The sequence below is a fragment of the Pristiophorus japonicus genome, chromosome 12, assembly GCF_044704955.1.
Source record: "Pristiophorus japonicus isolate sPriJap1 chromosome 12, sPriJap1.hap1, whole genome shotgun sequence".
In the NCBI taxonomy this organism is placed as follows: Eukaryota; Metazoa; Chordata; class Chondrichthyes; family Pristiophoridae; genus Pristiophorus; species Pristiophorus japonicus.
Window position 1 is genome coordinate 52,156,361 of NC_091988.1, and position 24,868 is coordinate 52,181,228.

At 44.0% G+C, this 24,868-nt stretch overlaps 1 protein-coding gene and 1 non-coding gene across 2 annotated transcripts in view; one reads left to right on the forward strand and one right to left on the reverse strand.

Annotated features, from left to right (window-relative positions):
- Nucleotides 1–7,673: 7,673 nt before the first annotated feature.
- The window catches only part of LOC139276852 (coiled-coil domain-containing protein 3-like), a 41,586-nt gene continuing 24,391 nt past the window's right edge, over nucleotides 7,674–24,868 (forward strand). Inside the window, exon 1 of the mRNA XM_070894850.1 lies at nucleotides 7,674–8,296. Within this exon, the coding sequence (XP_070750951.1) occupies nucleotides 7,941–8,296 (356 nt within the window). The 5' untranslated portion in view covers nucleotides 7,674–7,940. The remainder of the gene's footprint in view (nucleotides 8,297–24,868) is intronic.
- On the reverse strand, nucleotides 21,654–21,725 carry trnap-ugg (transfer RNA proline (anticodon UGG)). The gene has a single exon. It is a non-coding gene; the product is annotated as a tRNA-Pro (tRNA).

Consider the following 24,868-nt stretch of genomic DNA (forward strand, 5'->3'; position numbering starts at 1 on the left):
ACGCAGGCGTCGTCTGTGTACTGTAGCTCAACGACAGAGGTTGGGGTGATCTTGGACCTTGCCTGGAGGCGGCGTAGGTTAAACAGCTTCCCACTGGTTCTGTAGTTTAGTTCCACTCCCGCGGGGAGCTTGTTGACTGCGAGGTGGAAAATGGCAGTGAAGATTGAGAAGAGAGTTGGAGCAATGACGCAGCCCTGTTTGACCCCGGTCCGGGCGTGGATTGGGTTTGTAATGGATGCATTGGTAAGGATCACGGCCTGCACGTTGTCGTGGAGCAGGCGAAGGATGACACAGAGATTAGTGGGAAAGTGGGTTGTATAGAGGACACAGAGAGGTTGCAAAGAGATTTGGATAGGTTAAGCGAATGGGCTAAGATTTGGCAGATGGAATACAATGTCGGAAAATGTGAGGACATTCACCTTGGAAAAAAAAACAGTAAAAGGGAATATTATTTGAATGGGGAGAAATTACAACATGCTGCGGTGCAGAGGGACCTGGGGGTCCTTGTGCATGAATCCCAAAAAGTTAGTTTGCAGGTGCAGCAGGTAATCAGGAAGGCGAATGGAATGTTGGCCTTCATTGCGAGAGGGATGGAGTACAAAAGCAGGGAGGTCCTGCTGCAACTGTACAGGCTATTGGTGAGGCCGCACCTGGAGTACTGCGTGCAGTTTTGGTCACCTTACTTAAGGAAGGATATACTAGCTTTGGAGGGGGTACAGAGACGATTCATTAGGCTGATTCCGGAGATGAGGGGGTTACCTTATGATGATAGATTGAGTAGACTGGGTCTTTACTCGTTGGAGTTCAGAAGGATGAGAGGTGATCTTATAGAAACATTTAAAATAATGAAAGGGATAGACAAGATAGAGGCAGAGAGCTTGTTTCCACTGGTCGGGGAGACTAGAACTAGGGGGCACAGCCTCAAAATACGGGGGAGCCAATTTAAAACCGAGTTGAGAAGGAATTTCTTCTCCCAGAGGGTTGTGAATCTGTGGAATTCTCTGCCCAAGGAAGCAGTTGAGGCAAGCTCACTGAATGTATTCAAATCACAGATAGATAGATTTTTAACTAATCGGGGAATTAAGGGTTATGAGGAGCGGGCGGGTAAGTGGAGCTGAGTCCATGGCCAGATCAGCCATGATCTTATTGAATGGCGGAGCAGGCTCGAGGGGCTAGATGGCCTACTCCTGTTCCTAATTCTTATGTTCATATGTTGACAAACATTTGGGGGTATCTAAAACGGAGGAGGACGCTCCATAAACCCTCGCGATTGACAGTGTCAAAGGCCTTTGTAAGGTCGAAAAAGGCCTATATAAGGGCTGGCTCCCTGCACTTTTCCTGCAGTTGTCGCGCTGCAAAGATCTTGTCCGTTGTACCCCGTAGCGATAGGGAGGGGCCATGGAGGGATTTGAAAACAAGGATGGAGAATTTTAAAAGTGAAGCATTGTCGGACCAGGAGCTAATGTAGGTTAGCGAGCACAGGGCTGATGGTTGAATGGCCTTTGTACTGGCTTTTACAAAGCAGAAAAGGGTGCAACAAAAACTTACTTTCCTCCCATTAGATTCATAATCCTAAATCTTAGACGATTACTTCTGATTATTTCCATTTCTTCCTGTTTTGCAAATTAAAAGCATTATCTTCCTGACTACATCCAAAACAAACATTTTATTTATAATATACCCATTTTGTTTCCTCAAAGGATTAAATTTAATGGAACTTTATCTGCTATGAATTCAGAGCTAATAAGAAAGCAGAGTAATTGAATGGAAAGAAAATGGGGATGGACCAAAAGGAGATATTGAGAGTAGTCTACTGGGAAAGAGAATTAGCAAATGGGTTAAATTGTTCCCTGATGATTCAGCAGTGTAACAGTGAGTAAATGTACTCTAGTCTCTCAGGAGACTGCTCATTACAGTTTAATTATGTCTTAATGGCTTCACGTTTACTGGTTCAAGTGATATAATCCTTCAGTTCACAGTTTTAATATGCTAGTAACTTGTACAGAAAGCTTGGGAAATATCATTATGTAGCAAATATGTCTCCCAAAAACTTGACATAGAATAAATTATATTGTGCACTTTGTGCTGTTGTGTGTGTAAATACATCAGCCATTTTGTGCACAGAAAAGTCCCACAAACAACAATGAGGTAAAAAGAGAGTTGGGGCTGAAATTGCCCTGCACAAGATTTGCAGTGCATAATTCGAACTAATAGTTCATTTTGCGCCGGTGCAGAAAACTCTGGAGTCAGCACGAATTTGCCTTCTTTTGAAGAACAAAATGGTGGGGGCGGTAATCGTGTGTTCATGCGGCACGCTCGGGAGCATGTGACAATCAGTGCCGCGTTATTCACATCAGCACGGCGCTGATAACACTGATGCTGATGTCAGCACATCGCACCACAGAACCACAGCTGACACAAGTATATTCTGGCTAAATGGGATTTCTCCTCAGTACATCGGGTCAAGTTTTTAGGTTTGCTCAGCGACTAAGGGCAGTCTACAGAGGACTATGGTGGGCCCACTGCTATTGACATGAGCCATAAATGATTAGAAAAGGATACTTCTAGCAAGGTGAATCAAGAATGTTACTTCAAATTAAGCCAGGAAAATAGGACCAGAGAAGACATAAAGAAATGAGTGAAAAGTAAATTTAGAGACCATAAAAATCTTTACAAAGTGCGTAATGTTTGGAATACTTTACCAAGCAAAGAAGGTGATCTGAGCAGCACCTTTAGTGCTGTCCACTGGGCCACCAGGAAGGGTGTCAGCTGGGTCTTTAAGTGTGGCCGGGACACAACAGCCACCACAGCTTCTCGCACCGAGAAGATGAAAGTGAAAAAGCCCCGCGCAGGCCTCACTCCCGCAGGACAATTTCCCCCACGGGGCGCAAAGGGGTCGGCGCAGGGCAGTAAAGGGTCAGAACGCACGGCGATGACATCATCGCCGGAGCGCAGCACAAACCCCTATTTGCCCGCCGACCCCCAGGGGCAGTCTCGGGGGGAGCCCTCCATGCGCAGCCCGGGCAAAAACCTTTTAGTGCACCCTTATCGATGGCCACCGGCACTAACTGGCCTTTCGGGGCAATTTCGGCCCCTTAATCTTTCTGGTCGTGTTGGTTGAATGAGGAATCTTGGCCAGGAGAGAATTCTTTACTCTTCTTTGAATAATGCCATGGGATCTTTAATATCCACTTGTATCACACCACTGGAACCTCTTTTTAATGTTTCATCTGAAAGATAACACTATTAAAAATGTAGCACTTATGCAGTACTGCATTTAAGTGTCACCCTAGATTATGCGCTGGAGTCCTGAAGCAAAATTAGACCCACAATCTTCTGAATCGGAGCCGAACTGACACAGTAGAAATAATGTCCATAGTACTCCAGCTCTGGCCTGTTAGATTTGTGCTGGGTTTGGGTTGGATTTGGCTGGGAATGTGCTTGGGAATGGACGGTGTTGGATCCTCACCTCTAACCCCTTCTGCAGAGGGGAGTCCAGTAGTCTGCAATGCATTCCCCCATATGTGGGCAGGGACATGCAAAATAATTTAAAATGAGGGAAGCACAGCCTCCAGCATGCTTCGCTCTGCATGCCCTTTTTGAATTCTGGATGGAGCGGCTGTTTGTTAGGCCCCAACGCCCAACGTTTAAATTTAATCTCTGAGGGGGCTTGGACTTTACCTTGAGGGACCACTGTGCAGTCACTCTGACAGCACAGGCCCCGTGAGCAGCGAGACAGTTTTCAGCAGAAAGGAAATCTTAATTTTACGGAGGTTGGCTCAGAGGTTGCCTCTTTCTTGCTTTACAACAGGGCCCTGACGGCCTTTGTTGTCACTTTGTAATCCTAGTTCAGCACCTGCTGCGATCCCATATTGGATATGCTAATGAACTTGAGTCAGAAATGTGACGGACCGGGTGGATATCTTCAAGGCAGGTGAAAGTCCTACCCCTCTGGAGATACCTGTCAATCAGAAAGCCGAGGCTTTCCGTTAAGGTTGAAGGAGCTTTGAGATGCACAGAGATGACATAAAATGCAAGGTTGTCTGGGGTTAGATGAGGGTTTAGGTGAGGGTTATGTGCATTTGGAATTTTGTGCAAGATTATGAGTGTGGAATTGATTACAAGATTACATTGGATTAGGAATAAGAGCAAAAAGAATGTGCATAGGACAGCATCATATGGGCATTAGATGAGATGTAAGGTGATAGGAACATTGTAGTGTGGGATACAAAGTGCAGAGTAAGGTCGAGATAGAGGTGGAACTGGGTGATGTGGTGTGAATATAAAAGATGCGAGGGATGAGAAGCTATTTGGTTCATTGAAGTTCATCCTTCTAATAAATTAACTCTTCCAGCATGGCATTGAATTACATTTTGAAAGTGCCAGTGTTTTTTGCCTCTATTACTTTGCTTGGTAAAGCATTCCAAATATTACGAACTTTGTAAAGATTTTTTTTGGTCTCTGCTCTAAATTTACTTTTCACTCATTTCTATATGTCTTCTCTGGTCCTATTTTCCTGGCTTAATTTGAAGTAACATTCTTGGTTCACCTTCCTAGAAGTACCCTTTTCTACATCATTTATGGCTCATGTCAACAGAAGTGAATCCATATTAGTCCTCTATAGACCACCCTAAGTCGCTATCCCTCAAACAGGGCTTCAGCAACCAGCTAGACAGTGCAAATATAAAAACTTGACACTATGCACTGAGGAAAAAACCCATTTCACAGAATTAAGGGGCCATATGCATGTGTCAGCTGTGGCTCTGTGGGTAGCACTCACATGTCTGAGTCCAAAGGTTACCCCAGAGACTTGAGCGTAACAGTCTAGGATGACACTTCAGTGCAGTACTGAGGGAGTTCTGCACTGTCAGATGTGCTGTCTTTGGATGAGATGTTAAATCGAGACCCCATCTGCTCTCTCAGATGGACATAAAAGATCCCATGGCACTATTTTGAAGAAGAGCAGGGGAGTTATCTGGCCAATATTTATCCCTCAATCAACATCACAAAAATACAGATTATCTGGTCATTATCGCACTGCTGTTTGTGGGAGCTTACTGTGCACAAATTGACTGTCATGTCTCCTACATTATAACAGTGACTACACTTCATAAAAGTACTTCATTGGCTGTTACTGTGCTTTGGGAAGTCCAGTGGTCGTGAAAGGAACATAGGAACAGGAGTAGGCCACTGAACCCCTTGAGCCTGTTCTGCCGTTCAATGAGATTATGGCTGATTGCGACCTAACTCCATATACCCACCTTTGGCCCATATCCTTTAATACCTTTAGTTAATGAAAAGCTATTAATCTCCAATTTAAAATTAACAATTGATCTAGCATCAATTGCCATTTGCAGAAGAGAGTTCCAGGCTTCTACCACCCTTTGTTTATAAAAATGTTGCCTAATTTCATTCCTGAAAGGTCTGGCTCTAATTTGTAGACTGTGACCCCTGGTCCTGGAATCCACAACCTCTATCGACCTTATCTGTTCTCGTTAATATCTTGAAAGCTTTGATCAGATCGCCCCTTAACCTTCTAAAATCTAGGGAATACAAACCCTAATTTGTATAATTTCTCCTCATAATTTTTTAAAATTCATTCCTGGGATGTGGGTGTCACTGGTAAGGCCAACATTTATTGCCCATCCCTAATTGCCCCTGAGAATCCTTGAAGTCCAGGTATCATTCTGGTAAAGCTACACTGCACCCTCCAAAGTCGGTAAATCCTCCCTAAGGTGTGGTGCCCAGAATTGCTCACAGTACTCCAGGTGTGGTGTAATCAGGGCTGTGTATAGCGAAAGGCGCTGTAAAATGCAAGCCTTTCTTTTTATGCAGCAATTCTGAATGGTGAAGTAATTAATTGTAAAGCTTAACGATGTACAAGCGGGAAAAACATGCTCTGGGTAGTACTGTGCTTTGATTGTTATGGTCTCTCTGGTTCAGTTGATTTAGAACAAGAAGGGTGGGTTGCAGTTTTGAGTGCACTTCCCATTGTTAATAATCAATGTTAAGGCAAAGGTTTTTAGTGCAACTCTCAACAGCAAACATAAATAGGAGTAAGACAAGTGTGACCTTATCCATGTGGTGAAATTCTATTTAAAATGGAGTTGTTTTTCCGAGCGATCGTGTTGATTGATGTGGAGTTTAAACAGTGCCATGAACGCGTTTGGTGTGATTATGGCAAACTTGATGTTTGCAAGAAAGAAAGATTTGCATTCATATAGTTCCTTTCATGACCACCGGATGCCCCAAAGTGCTTTACAGAGGTACATGCAGAGGTTTGTAGATGTATTTAACAGACAAGAGGAAATCACCTGCCCTTTATCTTTCTCTCAGCAGCAGAAATACCGAGCAACCGTTTTGTACAAGAAGAGTACAGTAGGTAGTGAAATATCAGCAGTGTGGGAATGTCAGACCGTGTTCATGGCACTGTTTAAACGCCACACCAAGCAACACAATCACTCAGAAAAAACTCCATTTTAAAAAGAACTTCACCATGTGAACTAGGCCACACTTGCCTTAATCCTATTTTAGCCTGGGCCAAGAGTTGCTATTTCCTGAAATGAGCTATTGACCATATATCTGCAGCATAACTAAGACCGCCTATTTCCACCTCCGTAACATTGTCCATCTCCGCCCTTGCCTCAGCTCATCCACTGCTGAAGTCCTCATCCATGTCTTTGTTATCTCTAGACTTGACTATTCCAACGCAGTCCTGGCTGATCTCCCACCTACCCTATGTAAACTAGGTGTGATCCAAAACTTGACTGGCTGTGTCCTAACTCGCACCAAGTCCCGCTCACCCATCACCCCTGTGCTCGCTGACCTTCATTGGCTCCCGGTTAAGCAATGCCTTGATTTCAAAATTCTCATCCTTGTTTTCAAATCCCTCCATGGCCTTGCCCCTCCCTATCTCTGTAATCTCCTCCAGCCTTACAACCCCGTGAAATATCTGCGTTCCTCTAATTCTGCCCTCTTGAGCATCCCTGATTATAATCGCTCAACCATTGGTGACCGTGCCTTCTGTTGCCTATGTCCTAAGCTCTTGAACTTCCTCCCTAAATTTGTCCGCCTCTCTACCTCGCTTTCATCTTTCAAGACGCTTCTTAAAACATACCTCTTTGACCAAGCTTTTGGTCATCTGCCGTAATTTCTTCTTATCTGACTCAGTGTCAAAAATTTTTTTGTCTCATAATACTCCTGTGAAGCGTCTTGGGACATTTTACTATGTTAAAGGCACTATATAAATACAACTTGTTGTTGCCTTTCTCCTTTACAGGCACTGCTGTGTATTCGTGGCATTTTCTGTTTTTATTTCAGTTCCCCCCCTCCCCCCCCCTAAAAAAATGCAGTTTCCCTTTTTAATTTTAAACAAGCGAGGTAGATCGTTCATGCGCAAGCTTAGATTACTGTAAAAAAAATCCAAAAACTAGCCGAATGAAGTTATTCGAGGTCCAGGCAGTCCATAATAACCGGAGCTCAATGTCTTTATTGCAGTTCTGACAGCCCATGAGAACAGAGCCAGGATTTGAACGCGTGCCATGGCTGCTCCGGGTGCGCTGTCGCTTTAAGAAAATGTTGGCGATTCAAACCCCTTGAAAACTGATCTTGCTTCTGTGAGGTTTTAAAAAAAAGGATTTCCATTCAGTGCCCGGCGACAGATTAGCCACAAAAATCACACAAATTCGGCAACGCAGACGGACCTCGTTAGACGGGATTCGATTTGCATTTTAAGAAGCTCTGTTAAAGGATGCAGAGTGGGCAGAGAATACTGAAGGAGGGAGCAGGGAGCGTGTGTACAAGTTGGTGAGGTTTGAAGTGGATCCCCTCCCCTCCCCACACGCACACTTACTCGACAGACTGCTATCTGGAGAAGACTCTCTCTCCCTCTCTGTGTCTCTCTCTAACCCTCGCCACTGCTGGATTGGGACTGTGACAGAATGAGGTGGTTATTCACAGTCCTGGCACTGGCTGTCCTGGGAGGAAGCTGGGGCTGTCAGCTGCCCCACGACTGGAGACCACAAAGTGAGCCGTGCCGAGCCGAGCTGGCCGAAATCATCGTCTATGCCAAGGTGCTGGCGGTCTACAAGGACACGTACAGCGTGCACAACTACCTGCCCTGGCAATATGACACCGACCTCTTCTACTCCGCAGAGGTGGAGCTGCTGTGTGACCAGGCGTGGGGCAGCATGTTGGAGATGCCAGCCGGCGCCAGGTTCAACTTGACCGGGCTGGGCTATTTCCCTTGCCACTCTTACACGGTCATGGAGAACAACACCTACTATTTCTTCGTCAGGTAAGGCTATCTGCTGCATACTGAGACAAACGCGGGGTGAGGGGCAATGGGGGGGTTGGATGCAGTCCTCAATACCAAGTGCTGCTCCCTCATGGTCAAAACCAAAACATGTCACCATCCCCTCAAATTGATGAGCACCTTTTGGGCAGATCCGTGTTTGTTTCTCTGACACTTTTCCTTTGGGATATGGGGCAGGGACAGGAACTTCAGGGAGTCCCGCCACACTACCAGTTTAATCACAAAAAGTTTGTCTCCGAGCACTTAATACCAAACCGCGCCTGTTCAAATTCCTTTCGTGCATGTGCGAGTTGTTTTACTTGCTGGCTGCCTTCTTGGATCGGGGAAATCGGAGGTCTTCGGATTCTGAATCGTTCAGAATGGAATTAGGATCCAATCCCAGCTGCAGCAGCAGAATGGGAAATGTGCAAGTCCTCCATCTCCTTGCACACGGCTGCAACCATGACCAATCGTTTGAACCAGTTCCCCATTGGATAATGTTGTAAAGAGATGGGGTTTACCAAGGTGTTTGGTCTTTGGGAGGGTTGCAACCGAAGAGCTGGCTGGAGGTAGCGGTTGAAGATGTTTCTGATCTCGAATGGAAGTGAATATTCTCATTTACTTCTGATGGAATGGGTGACGTTTTTAATCGATTAGATAGAAAGGTTTCTGGGCAAATATTAAAGAGACTGAGATGGTTCATGCAATGAGCTAGAGAGTTGGATCTCCTTCAGCCTCACAATCCCCCGAGATGTCTGCGCTCCTCAAATTCTGCCCACTTGAGCATCCCTGATTATAATCGCTCAACCATTGGTGGCTGTGCCTTCAGCTGCCTGGTCCCTAAGCTCTGGAACTCCCTCCCTAAACCTCTGTACCTCTCTTTCCTCCTTTAAGGTGCTCCTTTGTGCCGTAACCTGCAGGGTTACAGACCTAGAGCTGGAAAGTGGGATTAAACTGGATAACCTCTGGTTTTGGTCATCTGCCGTGATTTCTTCCTATGTGGCTCGGAGTCAAATGTATTTGTTTTGTCTTAAAACACTCCAGAGAAGTCCTTTGGGATGTTTTATTATGTTAAAGGTGCTACATATATACAAGTTGTTGTTGTTGTTGATATTTCTGCTTATTTGCCGAGGGCAGAGGGTTTTCCCGTCACATGGAGGAGAGGAGCGTTTCTATCCAACAAATAGCAACATGGCATTGTTTCCGTCTATCTAATGGAGATGAAATGTCCCTTGCCATCAGTTGGCGATGAGGAAGTTTACGCAGAAACTTGCTTCCAGCTATCAGATTGGGATGGGAAAGTTTCTGCCTGTCTGATGGAGATGTTTTTTTGTACCATCAGATGCAGATGTTCTTTTCTAACTGATGCAGATTTTTCTGTTCATCGGACTGAGATGTTTATATTTGATGCAGATGTTTCCTCACATCAGATGCAGACGCTTCTGTTTATTTGATGGAAATGTTTATATCTGGTGGAGATGTTTCTCTTCATCAGATGCAGATTTCTATCCATCAAATACAACCGTTTGTGTCTGTCTGATGGAGATGTTCCAGTCTGTCTGATGCAGATGTTTCTATCTGATACAGATGTTCCAGTTTGCTAGATGCAGATATTTATATCTGATGCAGATGTTTCTGTCTATAAGATGGATATTTTTTCTGTTAATCAGACACAGATATTTCTGTCTTGCTGATGGAGATGCTACCTCATGGAAATGTATTTTGTCCATCTGACAGAGATGGAATGTTTTTACCCATCTGATGAGATTGGGATGGGGAGGAGGTTGAGAATAGGGATGTTTTTGTCCATCTGATGAGAATGGAATGCGGATGAGGATCAGAATGTTTTATCCAGCTGATGAGAATGGGATGGGGATGGGAATGGAGATGGGGATGGGAATGGGAATGGGGATGAGAATGGGGATGCTGTTGTCTGTCTGATGGCGATAAGGATGTTTTGGAAATCACTTACCTTTATGCATATCCAAACATGATTGGCAATAAAATGGAAACTGGATTTCATCAGAATATGCTCCATGATGTTCATTGTTCATTTGAGAAATAATGGTGTGAGATGGTACATTCCAATGGTGAAACTCTGCATCACAAATATAACTGGTCCTAACCATAGGTGTTGTGGCAGAGTACAGGAAACAGCTTGCAAAACAGCAATCAAAAGGCTTTTTGATGCTTTTCTTTCCATTTCATTCTATCTATTGTTTGAAAACCAAATAAAAGTTCAAAGTGGCCTCTGAAGATGACAATCTCTCACCTGAAAATTAAATCATTATTGGCCTTTTAATTGAAAAACTTTGATATGATTTAAGGCAGGCCACAATTAGAGATTGGCAAGTGAGAAGTGAATAGGCTGTGTGTTTAGAATGTGCTCCTGCCTGGCACTGGTCTCCCTATTATCCCTGGGCACACATGCCATCCCAGTGTGGGGCCAGTGATGGCTTGAGACTGGCACACTGCTAATTCAGACTGCGCTTTAAAAAAATATATTCATTCATTAAAGGATTGTGGTGGGTGTGGCTTGCAAGGCCAGCATTTATTGCCAATTCCTAAATGCCCTGGAGAAGGTGGTGGTGAGCTGCCTTCTTGAACTGCTGCAGTCTGTGAGCTGAAGATACTTAGGGAGGGAGCTCCACGATCTTGACCCAGCGACGATTAAGCAACAGTCGATATATTTCCAAGTCAGGGTGGTGTGTAACTTGAAGGGGAACATGCGCCTTCTGCCCTTGTCCTTGCGGGTTTGGGAGGTGATGTCGAAGAAGCCTTCATGAGTTGCTGCAATGCATCCTGTACACACTACAGCCACGGTGCGCCGGTGGTGGAGGGAGTGAATGTTTAAGGTGGTGGATGGAGTGCCAATCAATGGGGCTGCTTTTTCCTGGATGGTGTCAAGCTTCTTGAGTGTCGTTGGAGCTGCAAATGGAAAGTATTCCATCACATATGTGCTTTGTAGATGGTGGAAAGGCTTTGTGGAGGCAGGAGGTGAGACACTCATAGAAAACATAGAAAACATAGAAAATAGGTGCAGGAGCAGGCCATTCAGCCCTTCTAGCCTGCACCGCCATTCAATGAGTTCATGGCTGAACATGAAACTTCAGTACCCCATTCCTGCTTTCTCGCCATACCCCTTGATCCCCCGAGTAGTAAGGACTACATCTAACTCCCTTTTGAATATATTTAGTGAATTGGCCTCAACTACTTTCTGTGGTAGAGAATTCCACAGGTTCACCACTCTCTGGGTGAAGAAGTTTCTCCTCATCTCGGTCCTAAATGGCTTACCCCTTATCCTTAGACTGTGACCCCTGGTTCTGGACTTCCCCAACATTGGGAACATTCTTCCTGCATCTAACCTGTCTAAACCCGTCAGAATTTTAAACGTTTCTATGAGGTCCCCTCTCATTCTTCTGAATTCCAGTGAATACAAGCCCAGTTGATCCAGTCTTTCTTGATAGGTCAGTCCCACCATCCCGGGAATCAGTCTGGTGAATCTTCGCTGCACTCCCTCAATAGCAAGAATGTCCTTCCTCAAGTTAGGAGACCAAAACTGTACACAATACTCCAGGTGTGGCCTCACCAAGGCCCTGTACAACTGTAGCAACACCTCCCTGCCCCTGTACTCAAATCCCCTCGCTATGAAGGCCAACATGCCATTTGCTTTCTTAACCGCCTGCTGTACCTGCATGCCAACCTTCAATGACTGATGTACCATGACACCCAGGTCTCGTTGCACCTTCCCTTTTCCTAATCTGTCACCATTCAGATAATAGTCTGTCTCTCTGTTTTTACCACCAAAGTGGATAACCTCACATTTATCCACATTATACTTCATCTGCCATGCATTTGCCCACTCACCTAACCTATCCAAGTCGCTCTGCAGCCTCACAGCATCCTCCTCGCAGCTCACACTGCCACCCAACTTAGTGTCATCCGCAAATTTGGAGATACTACATTTAATCCCCTCGTCTAAATCATTAATGTACAATGTAAACAGCTGGGGCCCCAGCACAGAACCTTGCGATACCCCACTAGTCACTGCCTGCCATTCTGAAAAGTACCCATTTACTCCTACTCTTTGCTTCCTGTCTGACAACCAGTTCTCAATCCACATCAGCACACTACCCCCAATCCCATGTGCTTTAACTTTGCACATTAATCTCTCGCTGCAGAATACCCAGCCTCTGACCTGCTCTTGTAGCTACAGCATTTATGTGGCTGGTCTAATTAGATTTCTGGTCAATGATGAACCCCAGGATGTTGATAGTGGGGGATTCGGCAATGGTGATGCTCCTTTTTTAATCTCACAATACTCCAGTGAAGTACCTTGGGACATTTCACTACGTTAAATACAAGTTGTTTAATGTCACGGGGAGATGGTTAGTCTCTCTCTTATTGGATGATGCCACAAATGTTACTTGCCATTTATCAGCCCAAGCCTGGATCTTGCTGCACACGGGCACAGACTGCTTCATTATCTGAGGAGTTGCCAATGGAATTGAACACTGTGCAATCATCAGTGAACATCCCGACTTCTAAGCTCATGATGGAGGGAAGGTCATTGATGAAGCAGCTGAAGATGGTTGGGCCTAGGACACTGCCCGAGGAACTCCTGCAGCAATGTCCTGGGGCTTGTTAATATACTCCTATTGCGTAGCATACTTAATTCTCCAGCTGCCTGAATCCTCTTTGCAGTTATTATCATTTTAATGACACTTTTAAACATTTAGTTGAAGTCTAGTAATGCAAACAAAATATCTTCGAAATTAAAGCTCCCCCCGAGAGAATTTGGCTTGTTTTTAAAGAGGGAAAAAACAACAAGAAAAGTATGTTTCTCCGGGAATTTCAATGAGACATGTAATTAACATATTTCCCCCTTTTCATATAGAAACAGATTTCAACACAGTTACATCGTTTTAGTTTAAAATATGCAAAAAAGCACTGAACTGAGTTTCAGTTCAAACTGTCAACTGGTTTCAAAGGATTTCACCATTATAACTGTCGAGCTGTCGAGCCAGAAGGAAAAATTGGGTATAAGCATATCAAAGCAAACATGTCATCTTATCTGTCACCAGGTTAAGTTCACCATGTGAGGAAAGAAAAACTGTCATATTGGTAGCACTCTTCCAGTCTGCCATGTTTATATTGCTTTTGCAATCGTTGCCAACCTGGGGAACCAGGAAAAGCCTAGCAACAGTCTCAAAAAAGATGGCAATTCAAAAATAGCCCCAAATATATTGGTCAGAATTGACAGTAACCAGCAAACAAACAACGCCTGCTGTTTACCAAACTTGCCCTTGCCCGGTTAATTCCCACGAGCTTTTACAGGGCAAGTTGCTGCAAGTGGGACATCCAATTGGCCCAGCGCCCTTTACAGGGCACCTGGGACCTGTGCAAACAGGGTATGCAACTGTGTATCTTCTTGACCAATCAGATTGAAGAATTGTTAATGAACAGCAGTGTCTGAACCAGGAAGTATCCGTTAGAATAGTGAATTCAATGTCAAATCAGATACAGGAAGGGAAACAAGAGAGGGAAATAAAGAATGGATTAAGAAAGAGAAAAAAAGAGACAGAAATAAAAATTTAAAAAAAATAATCATTCTTTTAAAATTAAATCGCCAACAACAATTAAAAGCTGAAGGAATGAGACTCCAAAAAGTTAATTTTCGTGCCAGAAAGAGTAATTAAGACATGTACATTATTAAAAACGGTATTTAACCTGAAATGGACAAGCCCTAACTTTCTGTGGTGAGTTTAGTCCATATCTACAACGTAAGCATAAGAACTTCATGTCATTCAATACATTTGAATGGGGAGCCAGATTGCAACATGCCGTTTTTGCGTCCGTTTATAGCGGATCGGCACAACTCGGACAGCAACTTTTGCGTTTAACTGTGCATCTGCAGTCGCCTGAAGTTGCTGTTCGATTTGCACATAAATAGCAGTGAGCACCATTACCCTCACCGTTATTTTTTACAGTAAATTCTGGCCCATGAGTGCAGTGCGGCCCCAGCTTTTCATAACTTAAGATGCTTGTACAACACAAGATTGTAGCAAAAATTCCAGGGATTATCCCTCATTTCCTGCATTAAAATTGTTGTGCACATGTATTGGTATTTTGCTGCTTAACCTGATTGTTAAGTTGTTTTGAAACTATGGGCTGGATTTTTGTTTGAATTGCATATCTGTGAGTGGTGGGACGGTAATGGGTCGCGATATGCTTAGCGCCAGGGCGGACAGCTTCCAGTGCCCTGCTGGAAAATATGGTGCCGGCTTTGCGGTGGCGCTTAGCAGTACCGGCCGGGTGTGTCGTGCCGATGTGCAACGCCCCCGGTTTCAACAGTGATGCGATATTTGCTTGGAACAGCATCTATAATGCCCCATAGTGAGACCGCCAGAGAGAGCTGGCAGTTAGAGCTGTCCCTGGGCGCTAAGGGAAGGAATGATTGAAAAAGCTAAGTGAAATTGATATTTGTTTGGTATTTTTTTGCGATTCGCCTTTATTTGGGGTGAATATGTTATCAGGAATATTTTTGTCCGGATTTTTTTTGTTGCAGGGAGGCCTCTCTTAGGGCGCTCCGAAGCCGGCTCTTCAGCAACGGATTTTCAGTTGCTCACCTGGCCTTGCACCCTAAGAGCTTTCCTAAGTGTTCTACTCCACTCTCAGGGCGCAGCATCCGAAGTTTTTGGCTGCCGTCGCAAACCATTTCCGGTGCGAAATTTACCGACCTGCCACCATTAGCGCCCTAAGAAGCCTCCAACTGAAAATTCAGCCCATATGTTTCTCAACGTGTTATGGAGACTTGCTTCTCTCTCTCTCTCCCAGTTGATCCTGGGAATTCTCCTTCTCTTCCCCTCGATTCCTCAGTTCATGCTGGTATTCACCTACTCAATTCAGTGTCTCCTCCCTCAGTTCACATCATGTTGTATTCTCTTCCTTCTCCCTCTAGTGCACGCGACCACTCTTCACCCTTCTGATCTTAAGATGCTGATTAACCACATGAAAAGCATTTTTATCATGCCAACTCATAATTTGAAATTGAAAGTAATTACTCGGAGTGCTCGGTATTATTATTTTAAAATTGGAATAATTATTTTCATGTGCTCTAAAATGCATATTTTCTGGCTACTTACAGAAATCCCTCAAAGCTATCATTATATAATGCACTCAAATTGCATTGCGGGAACCCTACTTATCAAAAAATTACACTTTGATGTTTCTATAGTAATAGCATCAATTCCTCTTTATTATAAACAAGGCAGCCAAGTTTTTAAAATTAACTGTCTCTGTTTTAATGAAACCTCTCAACAAATTTAGTCAAATTTTGCTTTGCTTTAGTAACATATCATCAATCATGTAATTGGACCACTGGGCAAAGTAGAGCATTAATACCATAAATAACACAGAGAGACCACCTAGTAAAATATATTACACTAATGCCATCAATCACACTGCAAAACTGCTGGACAGGGCATAGAGCACCAATACACATTAAGTGACTTCATAATCCTACATTATTTCCCACTCCACTGGTTAGATGCAGGTGAGAACTCCTTTTACACTGGCCCAGCAATGATGTTTGAACGAATATTCTGGGATCACACCCCACAATACATCGGTACACTTCCCAGAGGTCTGCATTTCGAAAACCCTTGAGCAGGGTTGTACGATAAATGGTTGTTCTCTATTAATGCTTGCTGGAGAATATAAAAGAACACAAGAGATTATTAATCAAGATGGGGCTACTTGTTCCAGAAACTGTATCTTTCAATAATCTGTGTTTGCGTGACCAGGAAAATTTACAAATGCTCTCTTTATTATGTTCTTATTAAACATACAGGGGTATCTGACGATTCGGAAAGATAGACAAGAAGGGAAAGGAGGTGGGGTAGCTCTGTTAATAAAAGATGATATCAGGTCAGTTGTGAGAGACGATATTGGCTCTAATGAACAAAATGTTGAATCATTGTGGGTGGAGATTAGAGATAGTAAGGGGAAAAAGTCACTGGCGGGCGTAGTTTATAGGCCCCCAAATAATAACTTCACGGTGGGGCGGGCAATAATCAAGGGAATAATGGAGGCATGTGAAAAAGGAACGGCAGTAATGATGGAGGATTTTAACCTACATATCGATTGGTCAAATCAAATCGCACGGGGTAGCCTGGAGGAGGAATTCATAGAATGCATACGGGATTGTTTCTTAGAACAGTATGTTACAGAACCTACAAGGGAGCAAGCTATCTTAGATCTGGTCCTGTGTAATGAGACAGGAATAATAAACGATCTCCTAGTAAAAGATCGTCTCGGAATGCGTGATCACAGTATGGTTGAATTTGTAATACAGATTGAGGGTGAGGAAGTAGTGTCTCAAACGAGCGTACTAAGCTTAAACAAAGGGGACTACAGTGGAATGAGGGCAGAGTTGGCTAAAGTAGACTGGAAACACAGACTAAACGGTGACACAATTGAGGAACAGTGGAGGACTTTTAAGGAGCTCTTTCATAGTGCTCAACAAAAATATATTCCAGTGAAAAAGAAGGGCGGTAAGGGAAGGGATAACCAGCCGTGGATAACCAAGGAAATAAAGGAGAGTATCAAATTAAAAACCAATGCGTATAAGGTGGCCAAGGTTAGTGGGAAAATAGAAGATTAGGAAAATTTTAAACGACAGCAAAGAATGACTAAGAAAGCACTAAAGAAAGGAAAGATAGATTACGAAGGTAAACTTGCGCAAAACATAAAAACGGATAGTAAAAGCTTTTACAGATATATAAAACGGAAAAGAGTGAATAAAGTAAATGTTGGTCCCTTAGAAGATGCGAAGGGGGATTTAATAATGGGAAATGTGGAAATGGCTGAGACCTTAAACAATTATTTTGCTTCGGTCTTCACAGTGGAAGACACAGAAACAATGCCAGAAATTGCTGGTCACAGGAATGTGGGAAGGGAGAACCTTGAGACAATCATTATCACTAGAGGGGTAGTACTGGACAGGCTAATGGGACTCAAGGTCCTGATGAAATACATCCCAGGGTATTAAAAGAGATGGCGGAAGTTATAGCAGATGCATTCGTTATAATCTACCAAAATTCTCTGGACTCTGGGGAGGTACCAGCGGATTGGAAAGCAGCTAATGTAATGCCTCGGTTTAAAAAAGGGGGCAGACAAAAGGCAGGTAACTATAGGCTGGTTAGTTTAACATCTGTAGTGGAGAAAATGCTTGAAACTATCATTAAGGAAGAAATAGCGGGACATCTAGATAGCAATAGTGCAATCAAGCAGACGCAGCATGGATTCATGAAGGGGAAATCATGTTTTACTAATTTACTGGAATTCTTTGAGGATATAACGAGCATGGTGGATAGAGGTGTACCGATGGATGTGGTGTATTTAGATTTTCAAAAGGCATTCGATAAGGTGCCACACAAAAGGTTACTGCAGAAGATAAAGGTACGCGGAGTCAGTAGAAACGCATTAGCAAGGATAATGAATTGGCTGGCGAACAGAAAGCAGAGAGTTGGGATAAATGGGTCCTTTTCGGGTTGGAAATTGGTGGTTAGTGGTGTGTCACAGGGATCGGTGCTGGGACCACAACTGTTTACAATATACATAAGTCACCTGGAAGAGGGGACAGAATGTAGTGTAACAAAATTTGCAGATGACACAAAGATTAGTGGGAAAGCGGGTTGTGTAGAGGACACAGAGAGGCTGCAAAGAGATTTAGATAGGTTAAGCGAATGGGCTAAGGTTTGGCAGATGGAATACAATGTCAGAAAGTGTGAGGGCATCCACCTTGGGGGAAAAAAACAGTAAAAGGGAATATTATTTGAATGGGGAGAAATTACAACATGCTGCGGTGCAGAGGGCCCTGGGGGTCCTTGTGCATGAATCCCAAAAAGTTAGTTTGCAGGTGCAACAGGTAATCAGGAAGGCGAATGGAATGTTGGCCTTCATTGCGAGAGGGATGGAGTACAAAAGCAGGGAGGTCCTACTGCAACTGTATAGAGTATTGGTGAGGCCGCACCTGGAGTACTGCGTGCAGTTTTGGTCACCTTACTTAAGGAAGGATATACGAGCTTTGGAGGGGGTACAGAGACGATTCACTAGGCTGATTCTGGAGATGAGGGGGTTACCTTATGATGACAGATTGAGTAGACTGGGTCTTTACTCGTTGGAGTTCAGAAGGATGAGGGGTGATCTTATAGAAACATTTAAAATAATGAAAGGGATAGACAAGATAGAGGCAGAGAGGTTGTTTCCACTGGTCGGGGAGTCTAGAACTAGGGGACACAGCCTCAAAATACGGGGGAGCCAATTTAAAACCGAGTTGAGAAGGAATTTCTTCTCCCAGAGGGTTGTGAATCTGTGGAATTCTCTGCCCAAGGAAGCAGTTGAGGCGAGCTCATTGAATGTATTCAAGTCACAGATCGATAGATTTTTAACCAATAAGGGAATTAAGGGTTATGGGGAGCGGGCGGGTAATTGGAGCTGAGTCCACGGCCAGATCAGCCATGATCTTGTTGAAAGGCGGAGCAGGATCGAGGGGCTAGATGGCCTACTCCTGTTCCTAATTCTTATGTTCTTATGTTCTTATCTGTATACTGGATTGACCATGGTCTTACACTACAATATCTCTCTCTTCTTAAATGGCCAAATATTCAATGTGGACCAGAATGTACACAGGTTAAATAAAGCATCTAAAATATTTAGTTGCAATTCAATCAAATTATGAAGGACAAAATGATTTTTCATAATACTATCAAATAGGAATAAGGGTGGGGTTGTTTGAACCAGGATGCCACTTCATACAAATTGGCCTACTTTAACCACTCGTGGTGTGAATAGGCATCAAAGCATACCTCTCGAACCTTATCACAGGTGTCCATGTTACAATTTTACAAGTTGTAACACAGTGAAGAGAGGGAAAGGTCTCACGCCTTTGCTTTATCTGATTTTTGCTTTAGGGTCAGACTAACATTCCTTACCCTGAACGTTGCACGAACCAGCTGCTTAAAAAAACCCTACTAAACATACACATTTAAATTAGGGCAGAAACTGGAAAAAGGTAGTCCCACTGCTCTCGCAGAAACTGGGAATACAGTGGTATCTTTCCTTGTAGTCTCCTGAAATGGGGAACAATGTTTTCCTCTCATTTCCCACTCTGAAGAAGGACCTTTCTCTGGACATCCCAAAATGTGACACAGCCAATTAATTTATTTTTTGAAGTGTAATCATCATTGTTATGGAGACAAACACAGTAGGCAATATGTATAAGGCTAGATCATAAAAACAGCAAGTGAATAAATGACCAGATAATCTGATGTTGGTGATATTTGTTGAGAAAAGAATGTTGGCCAGGATACCAGGAGAACTCTCTGCCCTTCTTCGAATAGTGCCATGGGATTTTTTACAACTGTCTAAACAAGCAGGTAAGGCCTCAGTTTATCATTTCATCTGAAACTTAACAGGACCAAAATTCAGGGTCCGAATAAGGCCCGTTACCACCGTTTTGCGGCAGCCATGTGGCAGAATCGAGTGGCCACCGCATTGCAGTTGATGGGCCGCCTCGACCTAAGTTTACATAAAAACATAGAAACATAGAAAATAGGTGCAGGAGTAGGCCATTCGGCCCCTCGAGCCTGCACCACCATTCAATAAGATTATGGCTGATCATTCCTTCAGTACCCCTTTCCTGCTTTCTTTCCATACCCCTTGATCCTCTTAACTATAAGGGCCATATCTAACTCCCTCTTGAATATAGCCAATGAACTGGCATCAACAACTCTCTGCGCCAAGGAATTCCACAGGTTAACAACTCTCTGAGTGAAGTAGTTTCTCCTCATCTCAGTCCTAAATGGCCTGCCCCTTATCCTAAGACTGTGTCCCCTGGTTCTGGACTTCCCCAACATCGGGAACATTCTTCCTGCATCTAGCCTGTCTAGTCCAGTCAGAATCTTATATGTTTCTATGAGATCCCCTCTCATCCTTCTAAACTCCAGTGAATAAAGGCCCAGTTGATCCAGTCTCTCCTCATATGACAGCCCAGCCATCCCTGGAATCAATCTGGTGAACCTTCGCTGCACTCCCTCAATAGCCAGAATGTCCTTCCTCAGATTAGGAGACCAAAACTGAACATAATATTCCAGGTGGGGTCTCACCAAGGCCCTGTACAACTGCAGCAAGACTTCCCTGCTCCTATACTCAAATCCCCTTGTTATGAAGGCCAACATACCATTTGCCTTCTTCACTGCCTGCTGTACCTGCATGCCAACTTTCAAAGACTGATGAACCATGACACCCAGGTCTCGCTGCACCTCCCCTTTTCCTAGTCTTCCGCCATTCAGATAATATTCTGTCTTCGTGTTTTTGCCCCCAAAGTGGATAACCTCACATTTATCCACATTATACAGCATCTGCCATGTATTTGCCCACTCGCCTAGCCTGTCCAAGTCATCCTGCAGCCTCTTAGTGTCCTCCTCACAGATCACACCGCCACCAAGTTTAGTGTCATCTACAAACTTGGAGATATTACACTCAATTCCATCATCTAAATCATTAATATATATTGTAAAGAGCTGGGGTCCCAGCACTGAGCCCTGCGGCACTCCACTAGTCACTGCCTGCCATTTTGAAAAGGACCTGTTAATCCCGACTCTCTGCTTCCTGTCTGCCAACCAGTTCTCTATCCACGTCAGTACATTACTCCCAATACCATGTGCTTTGATTTTGCACACCAATCTCTTGTGTGGGACCTTGCCAAAAGCCTTTTGAAAGTCCAAATACACCACATCCACTGGTTCTCCCTTGTCCATCCTACTAGTTACATCCTCAAACAATTCCAGAAGATTTGTCAAGCATGATTTCTCTTTCATAAATCCATGCTGACTTGGACCAATCTTATCACTGCTCTCCAAATGCGCTGCTATTTCATCCTTAATGATCGATTCCAACATTTTCCCCACCACCGATGTCAGGCTAACCGGTCTGTAATTACCCGTCTTCTCTCTCCCTTCTTTTTTAAAAAGTGGTGTTACATTAGCAACCCTCCAGTCCATAGGAACTGATCCAGAGTCGATAGACTGTTGGAAAATTATCACCAATGCATCCACTATTTCTAGGGCCTTAAGTACTCTGAGATGTAGACTATCAGGCCCTGGGATTTTATCGGCCTTCAACCCCGTCAATTTCCCTAACACAATTTCCCGCCTAATAAGGATATCCTCAGTTCCTCCTTCTCACTAGTCTTTCGGACCCCTAGTACATCGGGAAGGTTATTTGTGTCTTCCTTTGTGAAGACAGAACCAAAGTACTTGTTCAATTGGTCTGCCATTTCTTTGTTCCCCAAAGAGGGCTCGTCCGGGATTTGAACCCGGGACCTCTCGCACCCAAAGCGAGAATCATACCCCTAGACCAACGAGCTGATTTTTCGCGGGGATTTTTTGGCCTGTCCCCACTTCCGCCCCGCTGCTGCCGACCGCCACAAGCATGTCATCAAAATACGCACCGCAGCTCTCCCGCACCTCCAGAACACTCCGACCCAAATTCAAATTAAAAAAATAAATGCCCCGTCACGCGGTGCCCCCGACAGCTTTCTCTGTCAGTGCACCTTCTCCTAACTGTGCGGCCTGGCAGCGCGGCAACCCTTCAAGGGGAGGGTGCACTGCCGCGGCCGCCACGTTTTTATTTTTGCCAGCCGACTTCCCAATTGGCTGGCAAAGTATTGCCCCAGGTTTGGCCGGGCCACTGACAGGCAACCTAGGCCGCTGGCCCGGCCAAAATCCTCCCTGGTGACCCAGTGGCCGAAGGTAAAATATCCCCGATTCTCTCCCCTTTAATGGAGGAGAGAGAGCATGGTGACGCACACGTGCAGTTACGTCACCATCGCTCCGCCGCTGCGATCCCATCCCAACTTTCACTCCTCTGCAGGACGTACCGCCGCACTTCCGCCCCCACTATGACTCAATTCCGGACCAACATCAAAAAAAATTTCAAAGTGCTGAAAATTGATCCAGAGGCTGCCCCATCGCTCCTGGCGGGAAAAAAAAAAATCGCTGGTGCGCCAGAATTTCGGCCTCAGCATCTCTGACATTGCAGCACACCTTCAGTATTGCACCAGAGCATCTTTCTACAAGCCCTGGATTGGGGCTTGAACCACAACCTTCTGACTCAGAAATAAGAATTCTACCAATTGAGCCAAGCTTACATTATCAGATTCCCTCCCTATGCATCAAGAGCTAATCCAAACCTATACCATTGGTAAGGCCACCTTTAGAATACTGTGTTCAATTTTGCGTGCCGTACATTAGGAGGGATGCCAAGTCAATGGAGAGTGTGTAGAAGAGATTTAGTCAGATGATAGCAGAGGGAGAGGCTTTAGCTACGAGGAGAAACTGGACAAACAGGGCCTCTTTTCATTAGACCAAAGGAGGTTAAGAGGAGATCTTAAAAAATGTAGGGGCCTGATAAGATAAATTAAGAGAATTATTTCCAGTGGTTAATAAATGGGTAAGTAGATCGCATAAATGTAATCCTGTCACCAAGAAAATGAAAGATGAAATCGGGAGATTTTTAAATAATATTTAGTTAGTTAATGCCCTATCACGACCAATGGTGGAAGCAAAATCATAAGAATAACTTTTAAAAGGGAAGTGACCAAAGGTTTGAAAGTGAGAAATTGAAAGTGTTACAGGGAGGGGGCAGGGGAGTGGGAAAAGGTGGATAGCTCAGAGAGGTAACAAAGACACGGATGAGTTAAATAGCTTCCTTGTATGTCAGCTGTGGCTCAGTGGGTAGCACACTCGCCTCTGAGTCCGAAGGTTGTGGGTTTAAGTCCCATAGCCTTGAGGAGGAATTCATAGAATGCATACGGGATTGTTTCTTAGAACAGTATGTTACAGAACCTACAAGGGAGCAAGCTATCTTAGATCTGGTCCTGTGTAATGAGACAGGAATAATAAACGATCTCCTAGTAAAAGATCCTCTCGGAATGAGTGATCACAGTATGGTTGAATTTGTAATACAGATTGAGGGTGAGGAAGTAGTGTCTCAAACGAGCGTACTATGCTTAAACAAAGGGGACTACAGTGGGATGAGGGCAGAGTTGGCTAAAGTAGACTGGGAACACAGATTAAACAATGGCACAATTGAGGAACACTGGAGGACTTTTAAAGAGCTCTTTCATAGTGCTCAACAAAAATATATTCCAGTGAAAAAGAAGGGCGGTAAGAGAAGGGATAACCAGCCGTGGATAACCAAGGAAATAAAGGAGAGTATCAAATTAAAAACCAATGCGTATAAGGTGGCCAAGGTTAGTGGGAAACTACAAGATTGGGAAAATTTTAAACGACAGCAAAGAATGACTAAGAAAGCAATAAAGAAAGGAAAGATAGATTACGAAAGTAAACTTGCGCAAAACATAAAAACAGATAGTAAAAGCTTTGACCGATATATAAAACGGAAAAGAATGACTAAAGTAAATGTTGGTCCCTTAGAAGATGAGAAGGGGGATTTAATAATGGGAAATATGGAAATGGCTGAGACCGGAAACAATTATTTTGCTTCGGTCTTCACAGTGGAAGACACAAAAACCATGCCAGAAATTGCTGGTCACGGGAATGTGGGAAGGGAGGACCTTGAGACAATCACTATCACTAGTGGGGTAGTGCTGGACAGGCTAATGGGACTCAAGGTAGACAAGTCCCCTGGTCCTGATGAAATGCATCCCAGGGTATTAAAAGAGATGGCGGAAGTTATAGCAGATGCATTCGTTATAATCTACCAAAATTCTCTGGACTCTGGGGAGGTACCAGCGGATTGGAAAGCAGCTAATATAACGCCTCTGTTTAAAAAAGGGGGCAGACAAAAGGCAGGTAACTATAGGCCGGTTAGTTTAACATCTGTAGTGGGGAAAATGCTTGAAGCTATCATTAAGGAAGAAATAGCAGGACATCTAGATAGGAATAGTGCAATCAAGCAGACGCAACATGGATTCATGAAGGGGAAATCATGTTTAACTAATTTACTGGCATTCTTTGAGGATATAATGAGCATGGTGGATAGAGGTGTACCGATGGATGTGGTGTATTTAGATTTCCAAAAGGCATTCGATAAGGTGCCACACAAAAGGTTACTGCAGAAGATAAAGGTACACGGAGTCCGAGGAAATGTATTAGCACGGATCGAGAATTGGCTGGCTAACAGAAAGCAGAGAGTCGGGATAAATGGGTCATTTTCGAGTTGGAAATCGGTGGTTAGTGGTGTGCCACAGGGATCGGTGCTAGGACCACAACTGTTTACAATATACATAGATGACCTGGAAGAGGGGACAGAATGTAGTGGAACAAAATTTGCAGATGACACAAAGATTAGTGGGAAAACGGGTTGTGTAGAGGACACAGAGAGGCTGCAAAGAGATTTAGATAGGTTAAGCGAATGGGCTAAGGTTTGGCAGATGGAATACGATGTCGGGAAATGTGAGGTCATCCACCTTGGGAAAAAAAACAGTAAAAGGGAATACTATTTGAATGGGGAGAAATTACAACATGCTACGGTGCAGAGGGACCT